The sequence below is a fragment of the Odontesthes bonariensis genome, chromosome 15 (genome assembly GCF_027942865.1).
Source record: "Odontesthes bonariensis isolate fOdoBon6 chromosome 15, fOdoBon6.hap1, whole genome shotgun sequence".
Classification (NCBI taxonomy): domain Eukaryota; kingdom Metazoa; phylum Chordata; class Actinopteri; order Atheriniformes; family Atherinopsidae; genus Odontesthes; species Odontesthes bonariensis.
In genome coordinates, this window is record NC_134520.1 from 37,715,886 (window position 1) to 37,733,926 (window position 18,041).

General features: G+C 44.5%; 1 protein-coding gene and 1 long non-coding RNA gene across 5 annotated transcripts in view; one reads left to right on the forward strand and one right to left on the reverse strand.

Moving 5' to 3' along the window:
- The window catches only part of patj (PATJ crumbs cell polarity complex component), a 251,504-nt gene extending 241,416 nt beyond the window's left edge, over positions 1-10,088 (forward strand). For all 4 annotated transcript variants that reach the window (XM_075486127.1, XM_075486126.1, XM_075486129.1 and 1 more), the window contains 10 exons: positions 170-363; positions 1,653-1,800; positions 2,103-2,189; positions 3,587-3,800; positions 4,315-4,352; positions 5,277-5,399; positions 5,526-5,630; positions 6,209-6,306; positions 6,421-6,544; positions 7,329-10,088. In XM_075486127.1, the coding sequence (XP_075342242.1) occupies positions 170-363; positions 1,653-1,800; positions 2,103-2,189; positions 3,587-3,800; positions 4,315-4,352; positions 5,277-5,399; positions 5,526-5,630; positions 6,209-6,306; positions 6,421-6,544; positions 7,329-7,475 (1,278 nt within the window). In that variant the 3' untranslated portion in view covers positions 7,476-10,088. The remainder of the gene's footprint in view (positions 1-169; positions 364-1,652; positions 1,801-2,102; positions 2,190-3,586; positions 3,801-4,314; positions 4,353-5,276; positions 5,400-5,525; positions 5,631-6,208; positions 6,307-6,420; positions 6,545-7,328) is intronic.
- A 3,000-nt stretch (positions 10,089-13,088) lies between these two features.
- LOC142399959 (uncharacterized) lies at positions 13,089-15,329 on the reverse strand. The gene is made up of 3 exons (XR_012772898.1): positions 15,246-15,329; positions 13,437-13,511; positions 13,089-13,253 (listed from the first exon to the last, which is right to left on the reverse strand). It is a non-coding gene; the product is annotated as an uncharacterized LOC142399959 (long non-coding RNA).
- Between the last annotated feature and the right edge of the window lie 2,712 nt (positions 15,330-18,041).

Sequence of the window (18,041 nt, forward strand, 5' to 3'; positions counted from 1 at the left end):
ACACATTTATTTATTTAATTTATCCTTTTTAAATACATACTGTATATGTATATTTCTTAAGATATCTGAATGTACTTATATCTATTACTTATTCTATTTCATTATTGTATTGCTGCAGGCCCAGCTCAGCTCATACATCTGCTGCTTTCTGTGTTTTCCGTGCGCTCAGGTAAACGGCGTGAACCTCCGGGGGGCGTCCCATGAGGAGGCCATCGCTGCCCTGCGTCAGACCCCGCCAAACGTCCGCCTCACGGTTCTGAGGGACGAGGCCCAGTACAGAGATGAAGAGAACCTGGATGTCCTGAAGGTGGAGCTGCAGAAGAAGAGCGGCAGAGGGCTGGGACTCAGCATCGTCGGGAAGAGGTCCGTCTTACAAACCGGAACAGCTGAAATAGAAACTCCAAAGAAGGTCCTGAGATCTGTTTGGAGGATCAAACTGTTTGAGTTTGAGTTTATTTATTTAAAGCAGGGACAATACATATTAATGAACATATACATGCAAATATGCAAGTTTATAGCCAATGGCTAATTTCCATCTTTAGTCCCTTCGGCAGAATGATGTCAACAACATAGGACAGTAAAATCACTAAAACAATTAGAATAGTTCGCCTTCATGGCCAGTGTGAAAAGAGGGAATAATTACAGAGAGAAAACACAATAGGACAGAAAAAAAAAGAAAAGCAAGAACAATGAAGAGTTTAGTGGATCATAAAACACATATAGATGTTTAGGCAGGATTGTGGAAACAGTGCTGTTCCTCCAATAGCCGAGCTTTAAGAGGTCAGAGGTCAGAGGTCAGAGGTCAGAGGTCACGTAATGTGTGTGGTGTGAGAAGCACGAACAGAAAACGTGGTTTGACTAAAGACACTCTTTCTGAAAGGAACTACACAGTCACCTCTAGAGCCAGCTCTTCTTGATCTGTTTGAGTTTTTTTTCACAAATTCTTGAAATGGAGGAGCTGCTTTGCTGTGGAAGATTTTGTAAATCCAGATAGCATCGGTGTGTTTAACAGTGTTGTCCCAGTTTAAGCGCTCATGTTTTTTAGTATCTGACAATGATGGCACGCTTTTGTTTTTTTATCTAGTACTTTCAGAGCTCGTTTATAAACTATTTCAATCGGTTTTAGTGTTGTTTTAAGTTTGTTGCCCAACTTATTAAACAATAGAACATGTGTGACAGATCATTGTGTCAAAGTACAATTTTGCTGACTCGAGGTAGATTGTTTCTAATAAACCTAAAGTTGGACAAGTTGAACTTAATTTTATATACAATGTTTTTTATCTGTCGTTTGAAAAGAAGTTGTGAGTCAAGAGTGATTCCTAAGTATTTAAACTCTTGTACCACCTCAGTTGTTTTTCCTTGCACTAAGACGTTAGGATCACCGTCGGTATTTGCTCTTTTTGATAAGTACATACAAACAGTCTTGGATATGTTCAAGTATACTTGGGATTTCTCAAGCCAGTTATACACATTTGTCAGAGCATCTGTCAATTGTTGCGCAGCGTGTTTTTTATCCTTTGCATGGACATACAGAACAGCATCATCAGCATACATTTGGCAGGTGACATTCAAAGGACAACAACTTGGGCGATCATTTACAAACAAACTGAATAGTAATAGTTTCTATAAGAGTTTCTGTGTGCGGTGTCCAGGAGCGGCAGCGGCGTGTTCATCTCGGAGGTGGTCAGAGGGGGCGCTGCTGAGCTGGACGGCCGGCTGATGCAGGGAGACCAGATCCTGTCCGTCAACAGAGACGACACCAGACACGCCTCCCAGGAAGCTGTGGCCGCCATCCTGAAGGTACCACAGACCCAGAGTTTACTGCTGGATGCTACCAGATGCTGTGGAATAAACTCCATCCTTTCATCAGCTCAGTTCAGCCTGATGGAGATCAGTATGTTGCCATGTTTGTAACCAGCAGATGTAAAAACCTCATAAATCTGTGGACATTAAACGTAATAAATGAGAGCTCTGTTCCACGCAGCTGGTTATCAGGACCTGAGATGTTTGACCTTTATATATTCCTGCTGTAATGTGAGAACATGATGGAACCCATCCTTTGATCAACTGCTGTTCTCACAGATGATTTCTGTGTCTTGCAGTGCGCTCGGGGTCCCGTCCTGTTGGAGCTCGGCCGACTTAAAGCCGCTTCCTGGATTTCATCACGACACAACTCCCAGGGCAGCCAGGTGTGTGTGTTCTTATTTCTTATTTCTTATAACCAGCTCTGTGATCCTCCTGCTTTCCTGTTAGCGCTCTGTCTGCAGTCTCTGTCTGCCCGGATAGTCTTAAAGCTATCGATTTTATGAGTAAATCTCACAGAAGGAGTTTGGTGCTCCACAAGGTGCTGCTATAGGCTCCTTTTAGGCAAATTTCAGACTCCTTTTTGTCTCCTTTTAGGCTCGTTTAAGCCTAATTTTAACCTAATTTTAGGCTCCTTTTAGCCTTATTTTAGACTCCTTTTAGGCTCCATTTAGCCTAATTTTAGTCTCCTTTTAGCCTAATTTTAGACTCCTTTTAGTCTAATTTTAGACTCCTTTTAGGCTCCTTTTAGCCTAATTTTAGTCTACTTTTAGGCTCCTTTTAGCCTAATTTTAGGCTTCTTCTAGCCTAATTTTAGCCTAATTTTAGTCTCCTTTTAGTCTAATTTTAGACTCCTTTCAGGCTGTTTTTAGGCTCAGGAACAGAAACCAGAAGTTCTATAAAGATGAATTCATTAATGTGTTCAGGAGGTTTAATGTTCCTATTTACAGATGTGTGTGTTTGTTAAAGGAAACACACACATCGGATAGTCTTAAAGCTGAGCAGAGAGCTGTTAGAGCTGTGTCTGCAGCCAGGTCCAGGATTACAGCATCTGTTGTTAACCAGCTCTGTGATCCTCCTCCTTTCCTGTTACCGCTCTGTCTGCAGTCTCTGTCTGCCCGGATAGTCTTAAAGCTGAGCACAGAGCTGTTAGAGCTGTTCCTGCAGCCAGGTCCAGGATTACAGCATCTGTTGTTAACCAGCTCTGTGATCATCCTCCTTTCCTGTTAGCGCTCTGTCTGCAGTCTCTGTCTGCCCGGATAGTCTTAAAGCTGAGCAGAGAGCTGTTAGAGCTGTTCCTGCAGCCAGGTCTCTGCCTGATATTCCTGCTGTGTCCTCATCAGGGATCCAAGCTCGTCCATTTTATCCTCCAGAGATCTCACATTTCCCCTGATGATCGAGGGAAGAAATGGTTTAAACTTCCTCCTCCTTTGTCTCCACTTTGTTCCTGCATCCCAGACGTCTCCTCTTCAACCAGTGGGATGACATTTTTGGGGGGCTTTGAACAGCTTGGTTTCCGTTGCCATGACTACATATTAATAACAGATGTAAATAGAGTTCCCAGCAGAAATAATTCCAGCAGCTCAGCATCCACATCAGTGTAGAATAACAAAAAGCTGCCACCACAGCGGCTCCATGTCCTGCAGGTTCTGTCACATGTTTTTGTCTCTTTCTGACTTCAGATTCACTTTATAAAGGGAAAGTTTTCACCTGTTTGGGGCCCCGTCATGTGACTCTGAAGCTGAAAACATGATGTGAATGAACATAACTCTGTTTCTCCCAGATGAGTCACGTCAGCAGGACCAGCTCAGGTGTTGTGGCTCCGCCCCTCACCCAGACCCCAGCATCCTCTGACCCGCCCACCTCCGCCCTTCCCCTCAGCAACAGCACCAAGCCCAGCAGTGACATCACCAAGCCCAGCAGTGACATCACCAAGCCCAGCAGTGACATCACCAAGCCCAGCAGTGACATCACTTCCTCTCCTGCCAGCGGCTCAGGTAGGAACATGGAGGCAGCAGAGTCATGCTGGTGGTAACAAGCTGTAATTTGGCTGTGTATAATTCCACAAAATTATTGTTTTTAACCTGACATTTATAAGATTAGTGTGTAGAATATTGGGACGGACAACTCTGCCTTCCCCAAACTTTGGTTGTGACTTGTCCATATGGTCCCTGTCCAAACTTAGGCCCGTATCATACAGCATATTGATTTAAAATGAGTTCTTTAGTTTTTTATATATATATATATATATATATATTCTGTACATTATTTTATGGGGGAGCAACATTTGCGACAAAAGACACGGTCCCGCCAAAACTATTCCTCTTTTTTGTGATGTTCGGTGAGGAAAGGTTGGAAAATAAAAAGACCTTCGAAAGAGCAGCGGTGTGGTCTCCATTAACCTTAACACAACGCAGAGGTTTCACACCGGTTTTCATAGGTTTATGGTTCAGGTTTTCATACACTGATCCCTGCAGGAGTTTGATCGGTGTTGTGTGTGTGTGTGTGCAGGTGTGGACGCCGGCATCAGGACCGTGGACATCAGCAGGGTAAAGTCCTCTCTCAGACACTCTGACCTCTGCAGTCTTTAACTGGAACTGGATCACAGCAGCAGCGGTCCTGGCTAGATTATGGCCTGGGCGAACCATCCCTTACACCCCCCCCCCCCCCCCCCCCATAACAAAAAAAAGACTCAACCCGCTACCAACACAACCACATATTATATTATTTGTATTATTTTATTATAAACACAAAAAGATACCACATGTAGCTTACAAAATGCCATGTTTAGTTTCACTGAGTGATAACAGCCCCATTGAAACTAGTTTCAGCCAATTTGCCCGTTAATCTGTGGGAGGGGTCTGCATGACCCAAGTTCTTTTTAGTCAGCCCAGGTAGTGTGTTAGCTCAGTGTGTGTTTTAACTTTTGGAGGGACTGTGAACTCCTTGATTCATCCAGAATAAGTAAGTACATTTTTTTTGTGTACCAGGCTGCTTTTTGCTATACTTTGACTGCTAAGTAGGCTTGCTGCTGGTTTAGTTTCACTGTGTGATAACAGCCCCCATTGAAAGTAGTTTCAGCCAAGAGTGGCCAATTTGTCCAAATGACACAATCTCATTGGCCAAAGTCCAAATGAACCTAAACAAAGTACAACTCTTTCAAAAAGTAATGCAAAACCACGTCCAAACGTATGTCCCAAACCAGACTAAAATTTTAAAAGGAATGAAAACAAGTCCTAAAAGCAGCCGTAGTCCAAAACAGCTTCCTGAATCATTCCAAGAAGCAGTTTTACAGCAGCTCTGAATGTCGTCCATCTTTCTAACAGTTTCCCTAAAACACATCCCAAACTAACCAGTGCAGAGTCGGTAAAGACGACGCGTTGTTGTAAACGAGGAAACAGGAAGTCAGGGACCACGGGGCAGGAAACTGCTCATCATCTGAGAAGTTTGATGTTCTTTGTCTCCCCCCTCAGGGTGTCGGGGACTCCCTCGGGGTGAGTATAGCCGGGGGGAAGGGCAGCCCCCTGGGGGAAATCCCCATCTTCGTCGCCATGATTCAGGCCAGCGGAGTTGCCGCCAAGACGCACCGACTCAAGGTGACTGTGGTAACCGCAGGTGTCCCACAGGGATCCATTTATGGCCCCATTTTATTTTCTACTTTCATAAAAAAGCTGTTGGGTCAGCAGCTGTTTCCTCATCAGAATGTACTGATGTGTTCCCAGGTGGGCGACAGGATTGTCAGTATTAACGGGCAGTCGGTGGACGGCCTGTCTCACAGCGAGGCCGTCAGCATGCTGAAGAACAGCTACGGGAACATCAGTCTGGAGGTAAAACGCTCACACAGCTGAGCTCTGGTTCTGTTTATTCCAGTCAGACAGGATTCATAAATCAGTCTGATTTTATTCGGCCGCTCTTCCTCTGCAGCTCATATTGATCAGTGCGTGTGCACGTGCGTGTGCATGTGTTATCAGTGCGCTCCAGCAGGCTGACTGCTGCATGCTGGGAGTGTGATAGCAGCAGAGCGTTATGCTAATGAAGCTTTTATCATCCTGCAGCACTCAGGCTTCAGTTCAGCTTCACGTTTCATGTTTTCATTGTTTCTGCTTTAGTTTACTGAAAAGTACTCATTTCCCATGATGCATCTGTACACCACATTCAGACACAAAGCGATGCTTTTTTATTTAATCTGCAACTCCAGATCAAAGAAAGGTTTGGATGGAACAGAAAATGCAAATAAAATCATTTGAGCCGGGGGAACCGGCTCATCCATCAGCAGCCCCGTTGCCCCGTTGCCCCGTTGCCCCGTTGCCCCGTTGCCCCGTTGCCCCGCCCTCCTGACCGCAGACCCAGACCCAGACGCCCCCGTTGCTCAGAGCGGTTTGTAATCTCTGTGTCTGGTTCTCAGGTGGTGGCCGACACCAACATCAGAGCCATCAGCTCTCAGGTGGAGAGTCTGTCCAGCAGCTGCAGTCTGTCAGCCGACACACAGCCAGCCGAGCCAGAGTGAGAACACACACACACACAGAGTATCATGTAGTAGCACCAGAACCAGAACCAGAACCAGAACCAGAACCTGACCCTGACCCTGACCCTGACCCTGACCCTCCTCCCCCTCAGGGCTCCGCGGCCCCGCACCATCGGGCTGGAGAAAGGCTCAGAGGGACTCGGCTTCAGCATCGTCGGAGGCTTCGGCAGCCCGCACGGAGACCTGCCGATCTACGTCAAGACCGTCTTCAGTAAGGTGAGAACGGTCTGTGAGGAGCTCCTGTTCTGCTGTTTAACCCTTTAAAGGTTATAAACCGTCTTCAGTAAGGTGAGAACGGTCTGTGAGGAGCTCCTGTTCTGCTGTTTAACCCTTTAAAGGTTATAAACCGTCTTCAGTAAGGTGAGAACGGTCTGTGAGGAGCTCCTGTTCTGCTGTTTAACCCTTTAAAGGTTATAAACCGTCTTCAGTAAGGTGAGAACGGTCTGCGAGGAGCTCCCGTTCTGCTGTTTAACCCTTTAAAGGTTATAAACCGTCTTCAGTAAGGTGAGAACGGTCCGTGAGGAGCTCCCGTTCTGCTGTTTAACCCTTTAAAGGTTATAAACCGTCTTCAGTAAGGTGAGAACGGTCTGTGAGGAGCTCCTGTTCTGCTGTTTAACCCTTTAAAGGTTATAAACCGTCTTCAGTAAGGTGAGAAACCGTAACTGGGAAAAATACATGTGTACGAGTGTTCTGAAACTTTTTTTCACTTTGGGACAGCCCAATAATAAAGAATTACAGCAGTCCAATCCTGAAGTAACAGATGCATGGAGCAGTTTTTCTCCATCACTCTGAGACAAGATAGTAGAAGAAAGTAGAACTGTAACATCCATTGAATAGAGATTAGAGGATGTTGTTGTAATTCACAGTGTGACCTGATGATGGCACTGTTTCTCTGCTGTGTGAATACAGCTGGAGGCGTACCACAGGGCTCTGTATTTGGACCTCTTTTAGTTTACGTCCAACACGAGTAAGGTTTAACGTCTCTGTGTGCACGTTTCAGGGCGCGGCGGCGGTGGACGGGCGTCTGAAGCGCGGCGACCAGATCCTGGTGGTGAACGGGGAGAGTCTGCAGGGAACGACTCACGAGCAGGCGGTCGCCATCCTGAAGAAGCAGCGAGGAACCGTCACGCTGGACATCCTGTCATAATGCACACGCCTGCATGCACGCGCACGTGTTCACGCCATCCGACTGGATGCCGGCGCTGAACTTTCCAACGAGCAAAAAAGAACAAACCGCACACAGATTCCTGTCTTTGTACCTTTGTGAGGACACCTGACTGTAACACTCACCTGGCAGAAACCAGCCGTCTCTGAGGCGTTTCCTCCTAAAACGTCCTCACAAACAGAGAGAAACGCACACAAATGCTTCCTGTGGACACAAACCGGCACTTGGAAGGTTCCCGGCCTTTGGGTCGAGGTTCCGGTCGGGTCTCGTGGCGTCTTCAGATTTGTCAGAGTAGTGACATCATCTGATAAAGTTCTTTTTTTTTTTAAATTTCAGAAATGAACATGAAACTCATGCATACGTTATACTCCACGCATAGATCTATATTAATGACGGAAGTTATAAACTCGTGTGTCTTACAGCGTCTTCCACATGATAGTTGTCATGGAAACATGTTTAGCTTAGCTTAGCACAAAAACTGAAAGCGGAGGGAAACTGGTAGCATCCAAAGAAGCTCGGCCACGTTTGTTGACGTGCGCGAGTTCTTTAAACTTTAGAATAGATCTGTAATTATATATTCTAAAGTCAGTCTTTAAGATTCATTAAATATAATTTATTGTCTTCAACACATCTTTATGAAGTCTTTAAGTTTTAGATGCTGATTGCACAAAACACCTTAAATGACCTTTTTTCTTCAATATTTCCATGAAAGGTTCACTGAGGTGTTAAATGTTTTCTGTTAAAGACCTTAGAAAACAGCATAAGAACAAAACTGTCGGGTACCTTTCAACCACTAATTCTTCCTTAACCCCATCACAGGTTCATTAATTCAGCATTTTGGACAGCTGGGATTCTTGGGGTTTGATTAATTTCATTTTCTGATACAGTGACAACAGTAGGTGTAATCAGCAATCAAAACAAGAATTACAACTTTGATGAAAAAGTCTCTTTTCATCAGCAATACTTCCAATGATCTAATTCAGCTTCTTCCCACCTATCGTTGCTGCATCATTTCCTTCCTGTGGTGTCCAAAAGCTGCAATAACCAACCTGGACATGCCTGCAAATCCCTGAAAATGTTCCGTTTTTCTGCTGTTGGTATTATCTTGCTCATATTTACAGCATCAAAATCCAACTTTGAATTTGAAAAACCAACAGTGTAAAAAAAAATCTATTTATAAAAACAAAAATCAGTGGAAAAAAAATCAACATCTAAAAAAAAAATTCAACTTCAAAAAATTCAGTGGAAAAAGAACCGACTCAACATCCGGGTAAACAGGGAGAAGCAATCGATCCCTGTCTCAATTCATCCAACAAATTTTTTTCCACTGATTTTTGGTTTTAGAAATTGATTTTTTTTTTACACTGTTGGTTTTTTCAAATTCAAAGTCTGATTTTTATGCTGTAAAAGTTCAATATTAGAAATTCGTATTCAAACTCTGATGGCACAGAAAAACTTCCATAGTAGTTAACTTGATAACCTCTGAAGGAATTCTTTGAGTCCTTCAACAAAGGAGAAATTAAGCCTGAAACTGTCAAGTTTAAAACTTCGTGTTTTGTGCCGTCGGCCACAACTGTTACCCAATTACTCTTTGCGCTAAATGTTAGCCGCTAACTTTAGCTTTGTCAGTTAGCTTCTCTGACTATACAAGAAAGATATAAGGTTTGAATGTTTAGCAGAAATTAATTAGAAAAAACTAGTTTGTGGGTTGAAACTGGATAATTTGGTCATTCATAACCGAACACGTGCAGAAAAGTTAGAATTTTCACTGTAATTCTGTTTAGCTAGCACTGAAGCTAGCCCCCTTGGCTAACTTGTAGCAGTTTAATCACCGAGTCAAAACTTTTCATACTCAAAAATGTGAACATAAATGTTTTTTTTCCAACTTTTTTAGAAAAACAAATACATAAATCACCCATGAATGACATTTGAGGAGATTAGGGAATAAGAGGATTCTTCTAAATGTCAAATGTTTGCTTAAACATCCGTTAAAGGGAGAACTTTTTTACATATCATCTGCACAAATACTTTATTTTGTTATGATTAATTGTTTTGTAGATTAACTCTAATTTATTTTTTGATTTAACTGGAAATTATTGATGTTTTTGCGCCACAGTTACTGTGATCTGAGGTTAGATTCTGCAGCTTTGTCTCATATTTCAGGGGCTTCACCTCCCGTCATGTCTTATTCTGTCCGGATGTTTCCTGGAACGTGTCATTTGGGATGATTTTAAGAGATTCTGATGGTGTTTATTTGAATCATTAATAAATAATGAACAGGCTGAGACTTTCCTGGAAGGAAATGTCTCAGGAAATCAGTAACTTTAATCAAAAGCCTATGAATTACAGATTGTAACAGACATTTTGCAGCAGAAAATAAATAAATAAAGTGAAATAGAGAACAGGTGTCTGAATTAAACCTTTATAAACTCAGCTGTCTATTCATTAATATCACACGGCTCAGATTTTTTATGTATGTATGTCAATTATAGTCCAGAAAGATAAATATTATTATCAAGGGTTCGTTATGTAATGTTAACTTAATTAATATTGTTCATACATATTTTATGCGTATATAGAAACACCAAAAAGATTTGTCGTTTAAATGTTTGCGATGTTCTTCTCACGCTGTCGAAATGTTTTTCATCCAGGGCCGGAACTAAGGGCCCTCAGAACTAAGGGCCCTCAGAACTAAGGGCCCTCAGAACTAAGGGCCCTCAGAACTAAGGGCCCTCAGAACTAAGGGCCCTCAGGGCCAGAATAAAATCAATTTTATCAGACTTCATTAGTATCTTTCATACAATGAAATCATGACAGCAACACCTCACACCCTCCGAGCTGAAGGTATTAAAAACGTTTGGAACCCTTTACTTTAAAGCAATACTATGTAACATTTCCACCTTAAAATAACAGCTTGAAAAAAATTGTGCGGCTAGAATGAGTTTTAATATTACGATGGGCCTGTCTCCTATGCCCTTCGGGGGTCTGAGTGGGAAAAACTGCGCTATGTAACTTTGCTGGACCGGCCCGGGAGCGGCCCGGGAGCTGAGCGGAAGTACTTCGACTTGCTTTCTGGCACACCTACCGCAGAAACAAATAGAGCCCTCTCACGCTCCCAGGTACATTTGATTACTCTTACCTTCTCGGTCGACATAGCTTGCACCTTCTGACTCCTCGCCGGTTCGTCAACAAACGTGAAAGTGAAAGGGTGTTGTATTTACGACAGTGTAACCGTACATTACCTCCAAGCCTGTAGGGGGAGCTCCAGAGTGGGCTTTTTGAGAAGTTACATTGTATTGCTTTAAGTAAAGCTGCCAATAAAAAGTAGTTTACTTTATATTTCATACCTATAAATATACTTTATATGTCAGCTGAACCACAAACGGCCGTCTGGCTGCTGCTGACGGAGTATCGGACAATCTTCCATTTTCTGCTGAAGTCGACTAAAAAATAAATAGTTCACATAGTCGTTAAACAGTAACAGCTGTTTATTGCTGTGAGTAAGGAGCCCTTTGCTAACTGCATGGTGTCAGGTTTACAGCAGAAAGGATCAGACTAATGTTAGAATGGGACAGTATTCTGAGGTGAAAAACAGGTTTATTAATTAAAACGGCTCCAGGCTGAAGGACCTGAGCACCTTTAAAAAGCTGGATGTTTGTGTGAAGAGAACAGACTGAGTACGTGTTTTCAACAACAAGTTCACTGAAAAACAGGAGCTGATAAAAGTTTAAAGTTTAATAAGAAGAATGCAGCGTCAGCAGTCATCTGTGTTCTAACAACCTGAACCAGCTCATCACCTGACCGGGTTCAAAAAGATGGACCAGAACCAGCTGACTGAGGTTCTGTGCAGATGAGGGAAACCTGAGAATCTGAGAGTGAAACAACTCCAGATTTCAGTTTTCATGCTAAGGAGTGGATCTCTACACCTCCTGAGGACAGGACACGCCCCCTGAGGACAGGACACGCCTCCTGAGGACAGGACACGCCCCCTGAGAACACTCCTGAGGACAGGACACGCCACCTGGGGACAGGACACGTCCCCTGAGGACACTCCTGAGGACAGGACACGCCTCCTGAGAACACTCCTGAGGACAGGACACGCCTCCTGAGGACAAGACACGCCCCCTGAGAACACTCCTGAGGACAGGACACGCCTCCTGAGAACAGGACACGCCTCCTGAGAACACTCCTGAGGACAGGACACGCCTCCTGAGGACAAGACACGCCCCCTGAGAACACTCCTGAGGACAGGACACGCCCCCTGAGGACACTCCTGAGGACAGGACACGCCTCCTGAGAACAGGACACGCCTCCTGAGAACACTCCTGAGGACAGGACACGCCTCCTGAGAACAGGACACGCCTCCTGAGAACACTCCTGAGGACAGGACACGCCCCCTGGGGACAGGACACGTCCCCTGAGAACAGGACACGCCTCCTGAGAACACTCCTGAGGACAGGACACGCCTCCTGAGAACACTCCTGAGGACAAGACACGCCCCCTGAGGACACTCCTGAGGACAGGACACGCCTCCTGAGAACACTCCTGAGGACAGGACACGCCTCCTGAGGACACTCCTGAGGACAGGACACGCCTCCTGAGAACACTCCTGAGGACAGGACACGCCTCCTGAGAACACTCCTGAGGACAAGACACGCCCCCTGAGGACACTCCTGAGGACAGGACACGCCTCCTGAGAACACTCCTGAGGACAGGACACGCCTCCTGAGGACACTCCTGGGGACAGGACACGCCACCTGGGGACAGGACACGTCCCCTGAGGACACTCCTGAGGACAGGACACGCCTCCTGAGGACAGGACACGCCTCCTGAGAACACTCCTGAGGACAAGACACGCCCCCTGAGGACACTCCTGAGGACAGGACACGCCTCCTGAGAACAGGACACGCCTCCTGAGAACACTCCTGAGGACAGGACACGCCACCTGGGGACAGGACACGTCCCCTGAGGACACTCCTGAGAACAGGACACGCCCCCTGAGAACACTCCTGAGGACAAGACACGCCCCCTGAGAACACTCCTGAGGACAAGACACGCCCCCTGAGGACACTCCTGAGGACAGGACACGCCTCCTGAGAACAGGACACGCCTCCTGAGAACACTCCTGAGGACAGGACACGCCACCTGGGGACAGGACACGTCCCCTGAGGACACTCCTGAGAACAGGACACGCCCCCTGAGAACACTCCTGAGGACAAGACACGCCCCCTGAGAACACTCCTGAGGACAAGACACGCCCCCTGAGGACACTCCTGAGGACAGGACACGTCCCCTGAGGACACTCCTGAGAACAGGACACGCCTCCTGGGAAAAGGACACGCCCCTGATGACAGGACACGCCCCCTCTCAGACCTTTGGTTCTTTCCTCTGCTTCAGCTGATTTCTGGAGACTCGGCTGTTAATTATTGATCACAGGTTATTGGTTCAGTGAGAACAGAAAACTTATTAACCAGCTCAGCACACACAGGAAGTCTGAGAGGAGACGAGCAAACACTACATCTAATGTCCCATCTACATTTAGGACTGATTACATTCTGATTAAGTTATTGATCACTTCAAAAAATCACATGACACATTATTGAGGTTCAAATGATCGCAGAGTTTCGGCTCTCTGGATCTGCAGGGAAGGCTGGAGAGGGAGAGCCAATCAGATCGCTGTGTGATGGTCACATGGACGTGACTTTATCATCGCTGCTGTCGATCACCAGGTTGGTGTAGGCGTTCCTGTTGTCTTTGCTCCTGAGTCACAAACACACGAGAGGCAAATTATACACATAAATATATAATTATTATTATCAATAATTATAAATTGATTACAGCAGCTTTAATACAGAAGGCGAGAAACTAAATGTACAAGTTTTATCTAACAGTTAAGAACATAATCAAAACAACATGACGCACTAAAGCAGCTTCCTGTTCTACCTTAGGGCCTCCAGGCTCGTCTCGTAGGTGTCCCCGTCGGCCTTCTCTTTGTCCGACTCCTCGCTCTCCCTCTTCCTGCACACAAACACGCTGACATTAGATGGAAGGAAATAAACATTCCTTCTCTCAGCATCTGTTTGTCTGGTTTCCTGATGAGTCATTCATTGAATTTAATGTAGAAGATGTGAAAATAAAGCTCACATCTATCAAACAGAGCATCATAGCTGTCTGTTATTCTGGTTATATGAGGAGGCTCTCCTGCCTCACAGATTATTACACCTCCAGGTCCAACATGAACCAGAACCAGAACCGAGTCAGTCTGAGAACCTGGAAAAGACCTGAAAGTTTCAGGAAGATTGGACTTAGACGGCAGATCTCCTCCAGCTGTTCCCTGGTTCAGTTTAACCAGCCTGCATTCACTCAGTGGGGTCACACGGCCCTGAAAGGATCGGATTATTGGCTGAATTACAGTCAGACTGAGTTATTAAGGGTAATTCTCCTTGGATATGTGGCGGTGAATGAATGGGATCAGAGGCACAAAGCGTGTCATACCCCGGTATGATAGGTGGCGCTGTACCCATTCCAGCTGTTACTAATAGAGCCACTTCCTGTTGACCTCTTCACCACCAACAACAACAACAAACTCAGGCGTTGGAGAAAGATGGAGAACGCAGAGCCAGATGAAGCTACGTCCCTCTACATTTGGTCTGTGATGAGCTGCTTGTTGCACAAACTCGATGCCCAACGGAGCATTCTCCATCGCGTTGTTTGTTTCTTTCTGACGGCGACAACAACAGGAATATCGTCTCCTTTGACTTCCGGGTCACGACCCCGGGAAAACATCTGGAGCATGCGCAGAACGCAAAGTCTGATTCACCACGTGCTTCAGCGTCTACAAGCAGGTTTAGAGTGACTTTCAGCCCAGTTATCTCGGGCTCTGAATCCCATCCGATCCAGTTCTTAGTCAGATTAAGCACTGGAAAAAATGCCCCTCCAAAAATAAGTAAAAAAACAGCAAATAAAAGACGTTTTTGCTTGAAATAAGCAAATAAATCTGCCAATGGAACTAGTGAAAATCGGCTTGTCAAGATTTCTTGAAATAAAATGTGATATTTAGAACTTTTGAGATAAAAGTGATCTTGAAATTAGCTTAAAAACCTCTTCAAATGAAAAAAAAAAAAGCTTGTTTCATATGATATGTGACTCAAAACAATTTGTTTTCAAGACTTTTTCATTTAACAAGATATTCCAGATGTATTGTATTAAAACAAGTCCCTATATCTGGCTGAAATGGTGCTTGTTAGGCTGTTGTGTCTGATATTAAGTGTAATGAGATATTTTGACTAGAAATGAGACAAATATACTTGGTAAGACTTTCATTTCTTGTCTTATTGTAATTTAGCCAATAACCCGGTCCTTTCAGAGCCATGTGACCCACTGAGTGTTTACCCGTCAGAACCGCGGCTGTGCAGCATGCTTCTGCCTGAGTGGAAACACCACAGCTGAGGTCAGGGGAAGAGGAGCATCTTTAAACCCAGCTTTCAAACCCAAACCTCCACCTTTTAACTTCTGCGCTGAGTCCCAGTTAAAGATGTGAGGAACAGAAGCTCAAAGTGCAGCAGGAATATTCACACCTCCACCTCTGATTAGCAGTCCCAGCTGCCCCACCCAGCAGGAGGCAGCAGACGCTCCTGACGGGTTAGGGTTATAGCTGGGGTTAACCCTAACCCCAGGCAGCAGAAGGGGAACACGGTCTCACGATGGTGGAGAAGCTGAGCTACTCTGCTGCTGTGGAGCTTCCTCTCTCACCTCATGACGTCCAGCCTGGTGTCGTAGGGGTTTCTGTCCACGTACTCGTTTTCCCTCACGGACTCCACGCTGCTGCGCCTTCTGCACACAAACAAACCAGATTTCATCACATCGGCGCAGGTTTCTGCAGCTTTTTCCACCTTTACGAGCCAACTGAAGACACATGAGCTCTGCAAGGGAAACACGTTTATCTGGTGATGCTAACACTGAAATAATTCTCATACAAATATCAGTGGAACTCCAGTTTTCACTGCGAGACGTTTGAAGGTTTAACCACAACAACTCATGTCCTCAGTTCAGCCTGGTGGAACTAAACTTTAATGTAACATCTGTAACATCTGTAACTGAACATAACTTTATTACCTTTATTATTTATTATCTCAGTCCTTATAATGATGTTTCTGTTTGTCCTTCCAGGCTGTGGCACCTCCACTTCCCTCCATCTTTGCTTTCAGTTTATTTGGTGTAAAGTTCAGTTACATTTGGAAGGTTCAGTAAATGCAAAATGTTTTAAAGTTAATCATCATGCCTCTGATTCATGGTTATTACATGGTTATTACTACAACAGGTGTTTCCAATCATAATGAACACTGAATTTCTTGGTATTTACCACTTCTGATGTCTTTCATCTCAAAGGTTGATTCTAATCTAAATATGATGGAAACATCACCATAGGACCATTTTTCTTATCAAAGTAAGGATCCTATACAACCTATTTAAGGATATCACACAGGGCCAAACACCAGGCCGTAGAATGCTTACCTGGAAACAGTTTCCAGCTAATAACCATGAATCAGGGCTGCAAAAGATTACCTTTTTATTTGTACGATTGTTACCAGATAGTTTGGCCTTGTTGTCAGCTATAAATGCGTTTCCCATTCCTGCTCTTGGTGTGTAAATAACAGAGTTTAATCCTCCACGTCTGTTTTTATCTCAACAACAGTTGGAAGTTAGTTTTTTAACTTTCAAATTAATTAACTGATGGTTCCTGCTCTGTTTTTAACTGACTCAAAGACGATTAAATGAGTGTAAAGCAGAAAAAGAAGCTTAAAAGGTTGAGGTTGTTGAGTAAAAGTTGAAAGAATATCATGTGATGGAGCTCTGACCTGTCGGGCTCTTCACACCAGACCTTCTTCACCAGGAAGGCGACGAAGGTGAGGAGGAGGAAGCCGGAGACGGCGATGATGCCGGTCAGCCACTGAGGCAGCAGCCGCTCACTGGTGTTCGGCCGAGCTGGGACACAGATCCAGAGGTCAGAGGTCAGAGGTCATCCTCACTCACAGATGGTACCACAGACAGTTTAAAACGGCTGCTTCGCTCAGTTGGACCCAACACTGGTTCATCCCAGAGTTAGGAGCCTTTTTCCTGCCTGAATGGTTCACAGCTCAGAGTTAAGTGGCTGAACAAAGAAAAAACACATTCCTCTGAAGATGCTCAGGGACAAGGCCTGAAGATGAGGGAAGAAGCAGGAAATGTCCAAAGAGAAACTCTGAGAGCTTCAGGAAGCTGCAGAACTGCTGATCAGGACACTTTAAAGGAAGAAGAAGTCCGGCTGCTGGAGGGAAGCAGATTCCTCTGGAAGTGGACTTTGGCCCAGAAAAGAATTAATATGTTTAAAGTAGAGATTATGAAAAGATCAGGAAATAGATTAACAAGGTTTTTATGGCCACAATAACAAGAGTAGCAGCAAATAGCCGCTGCTTCCTGCTCCAACATGTGAGCACGTTCTGTGGTTTTCTGTTTCCAATCACAGCAGACTGAAAACCTGACGTTTAGGGAGGTCGGCTGGAATATTTCCCATGATTCTCAGAGTATTTTTGAAGAAGACAACATGTTCGATCAGCCAGAAAACGCTGCTCTGAGAGGTTTTCTGGTGTCAGCGTATCTGTAGAATCTGTAGTATCTGTAGTATCTGTAGAGTCTGTAGAGTCTGTAGTATCTGTAGAGTCTGTAGTATCTGTAGAGTCTGTAGTATCTGTAGTATCTGTAGAATCTGTAGAGTCTGTAGTATCTGTAGAGTCTGTAGTATCTGTAGTATCTGTAGAGTCTGTAGTATCTGCAGTATCTGTAGAGTCTGTAGAGTCTGTAGTATCTGTAGAGTCTGTAGTATCTGTAGTATCTGTAGAGTCTGTAGTATCTGTAGAGTCTGTAGAGTCTGTAGTATCTGTAGTATCTGTAGTATCTGTAGTATCTGTAGAGTCTGTAGTATCTGTAGTATCTGTAGAGTCTGTAGTATCTGTAGAGTCTGTAGTATCTGTAGAGTCTGTAGAGTCTGTAGTATCTGTAGAGTCTGTAGTATCTGTAGAGTCTGTAGTATCTGTAGTATCTGTAGTATCTGTAGAGTCTGTAGTATCTGTAGAGTCTGTAGAGTCTGTAGTATCTGTAGAGTCTGTAGTATCTGTAGAGTCTGTAGTATCTGTAGTATCTGTAGAATCTGTAGAGTCTGTAGTATCTGTAGAGTCTGTAGTATCTGTAGTATCTGTAGAGTCTGTAGTATCTGCAGTATCTGTAGAGTCTGTAGAGTCTGTAGTATCTGTAGAGTCTGTAGTATCTGTAGTATCTGTAGAGTCTGTAGTATCTGTAGAGTCTGTAGAGTCTGTAGTATCTGTAGTATCTGTAGTATCTGTAGAGTCTGTAGTATCTGTAGTATCTGTAGAGTCTGTAGTATCTGTAGAGTCTGTAGTATCTGTAGAGTCTGTAGTATCTGTAGTATCTGTAGAGTCTGTAGTATCTGTAGAGTCTGTAGTATCTGTAGTATCTGTAGAGTCTGTAGTATCTGTAGAGTCTGTAGTATCT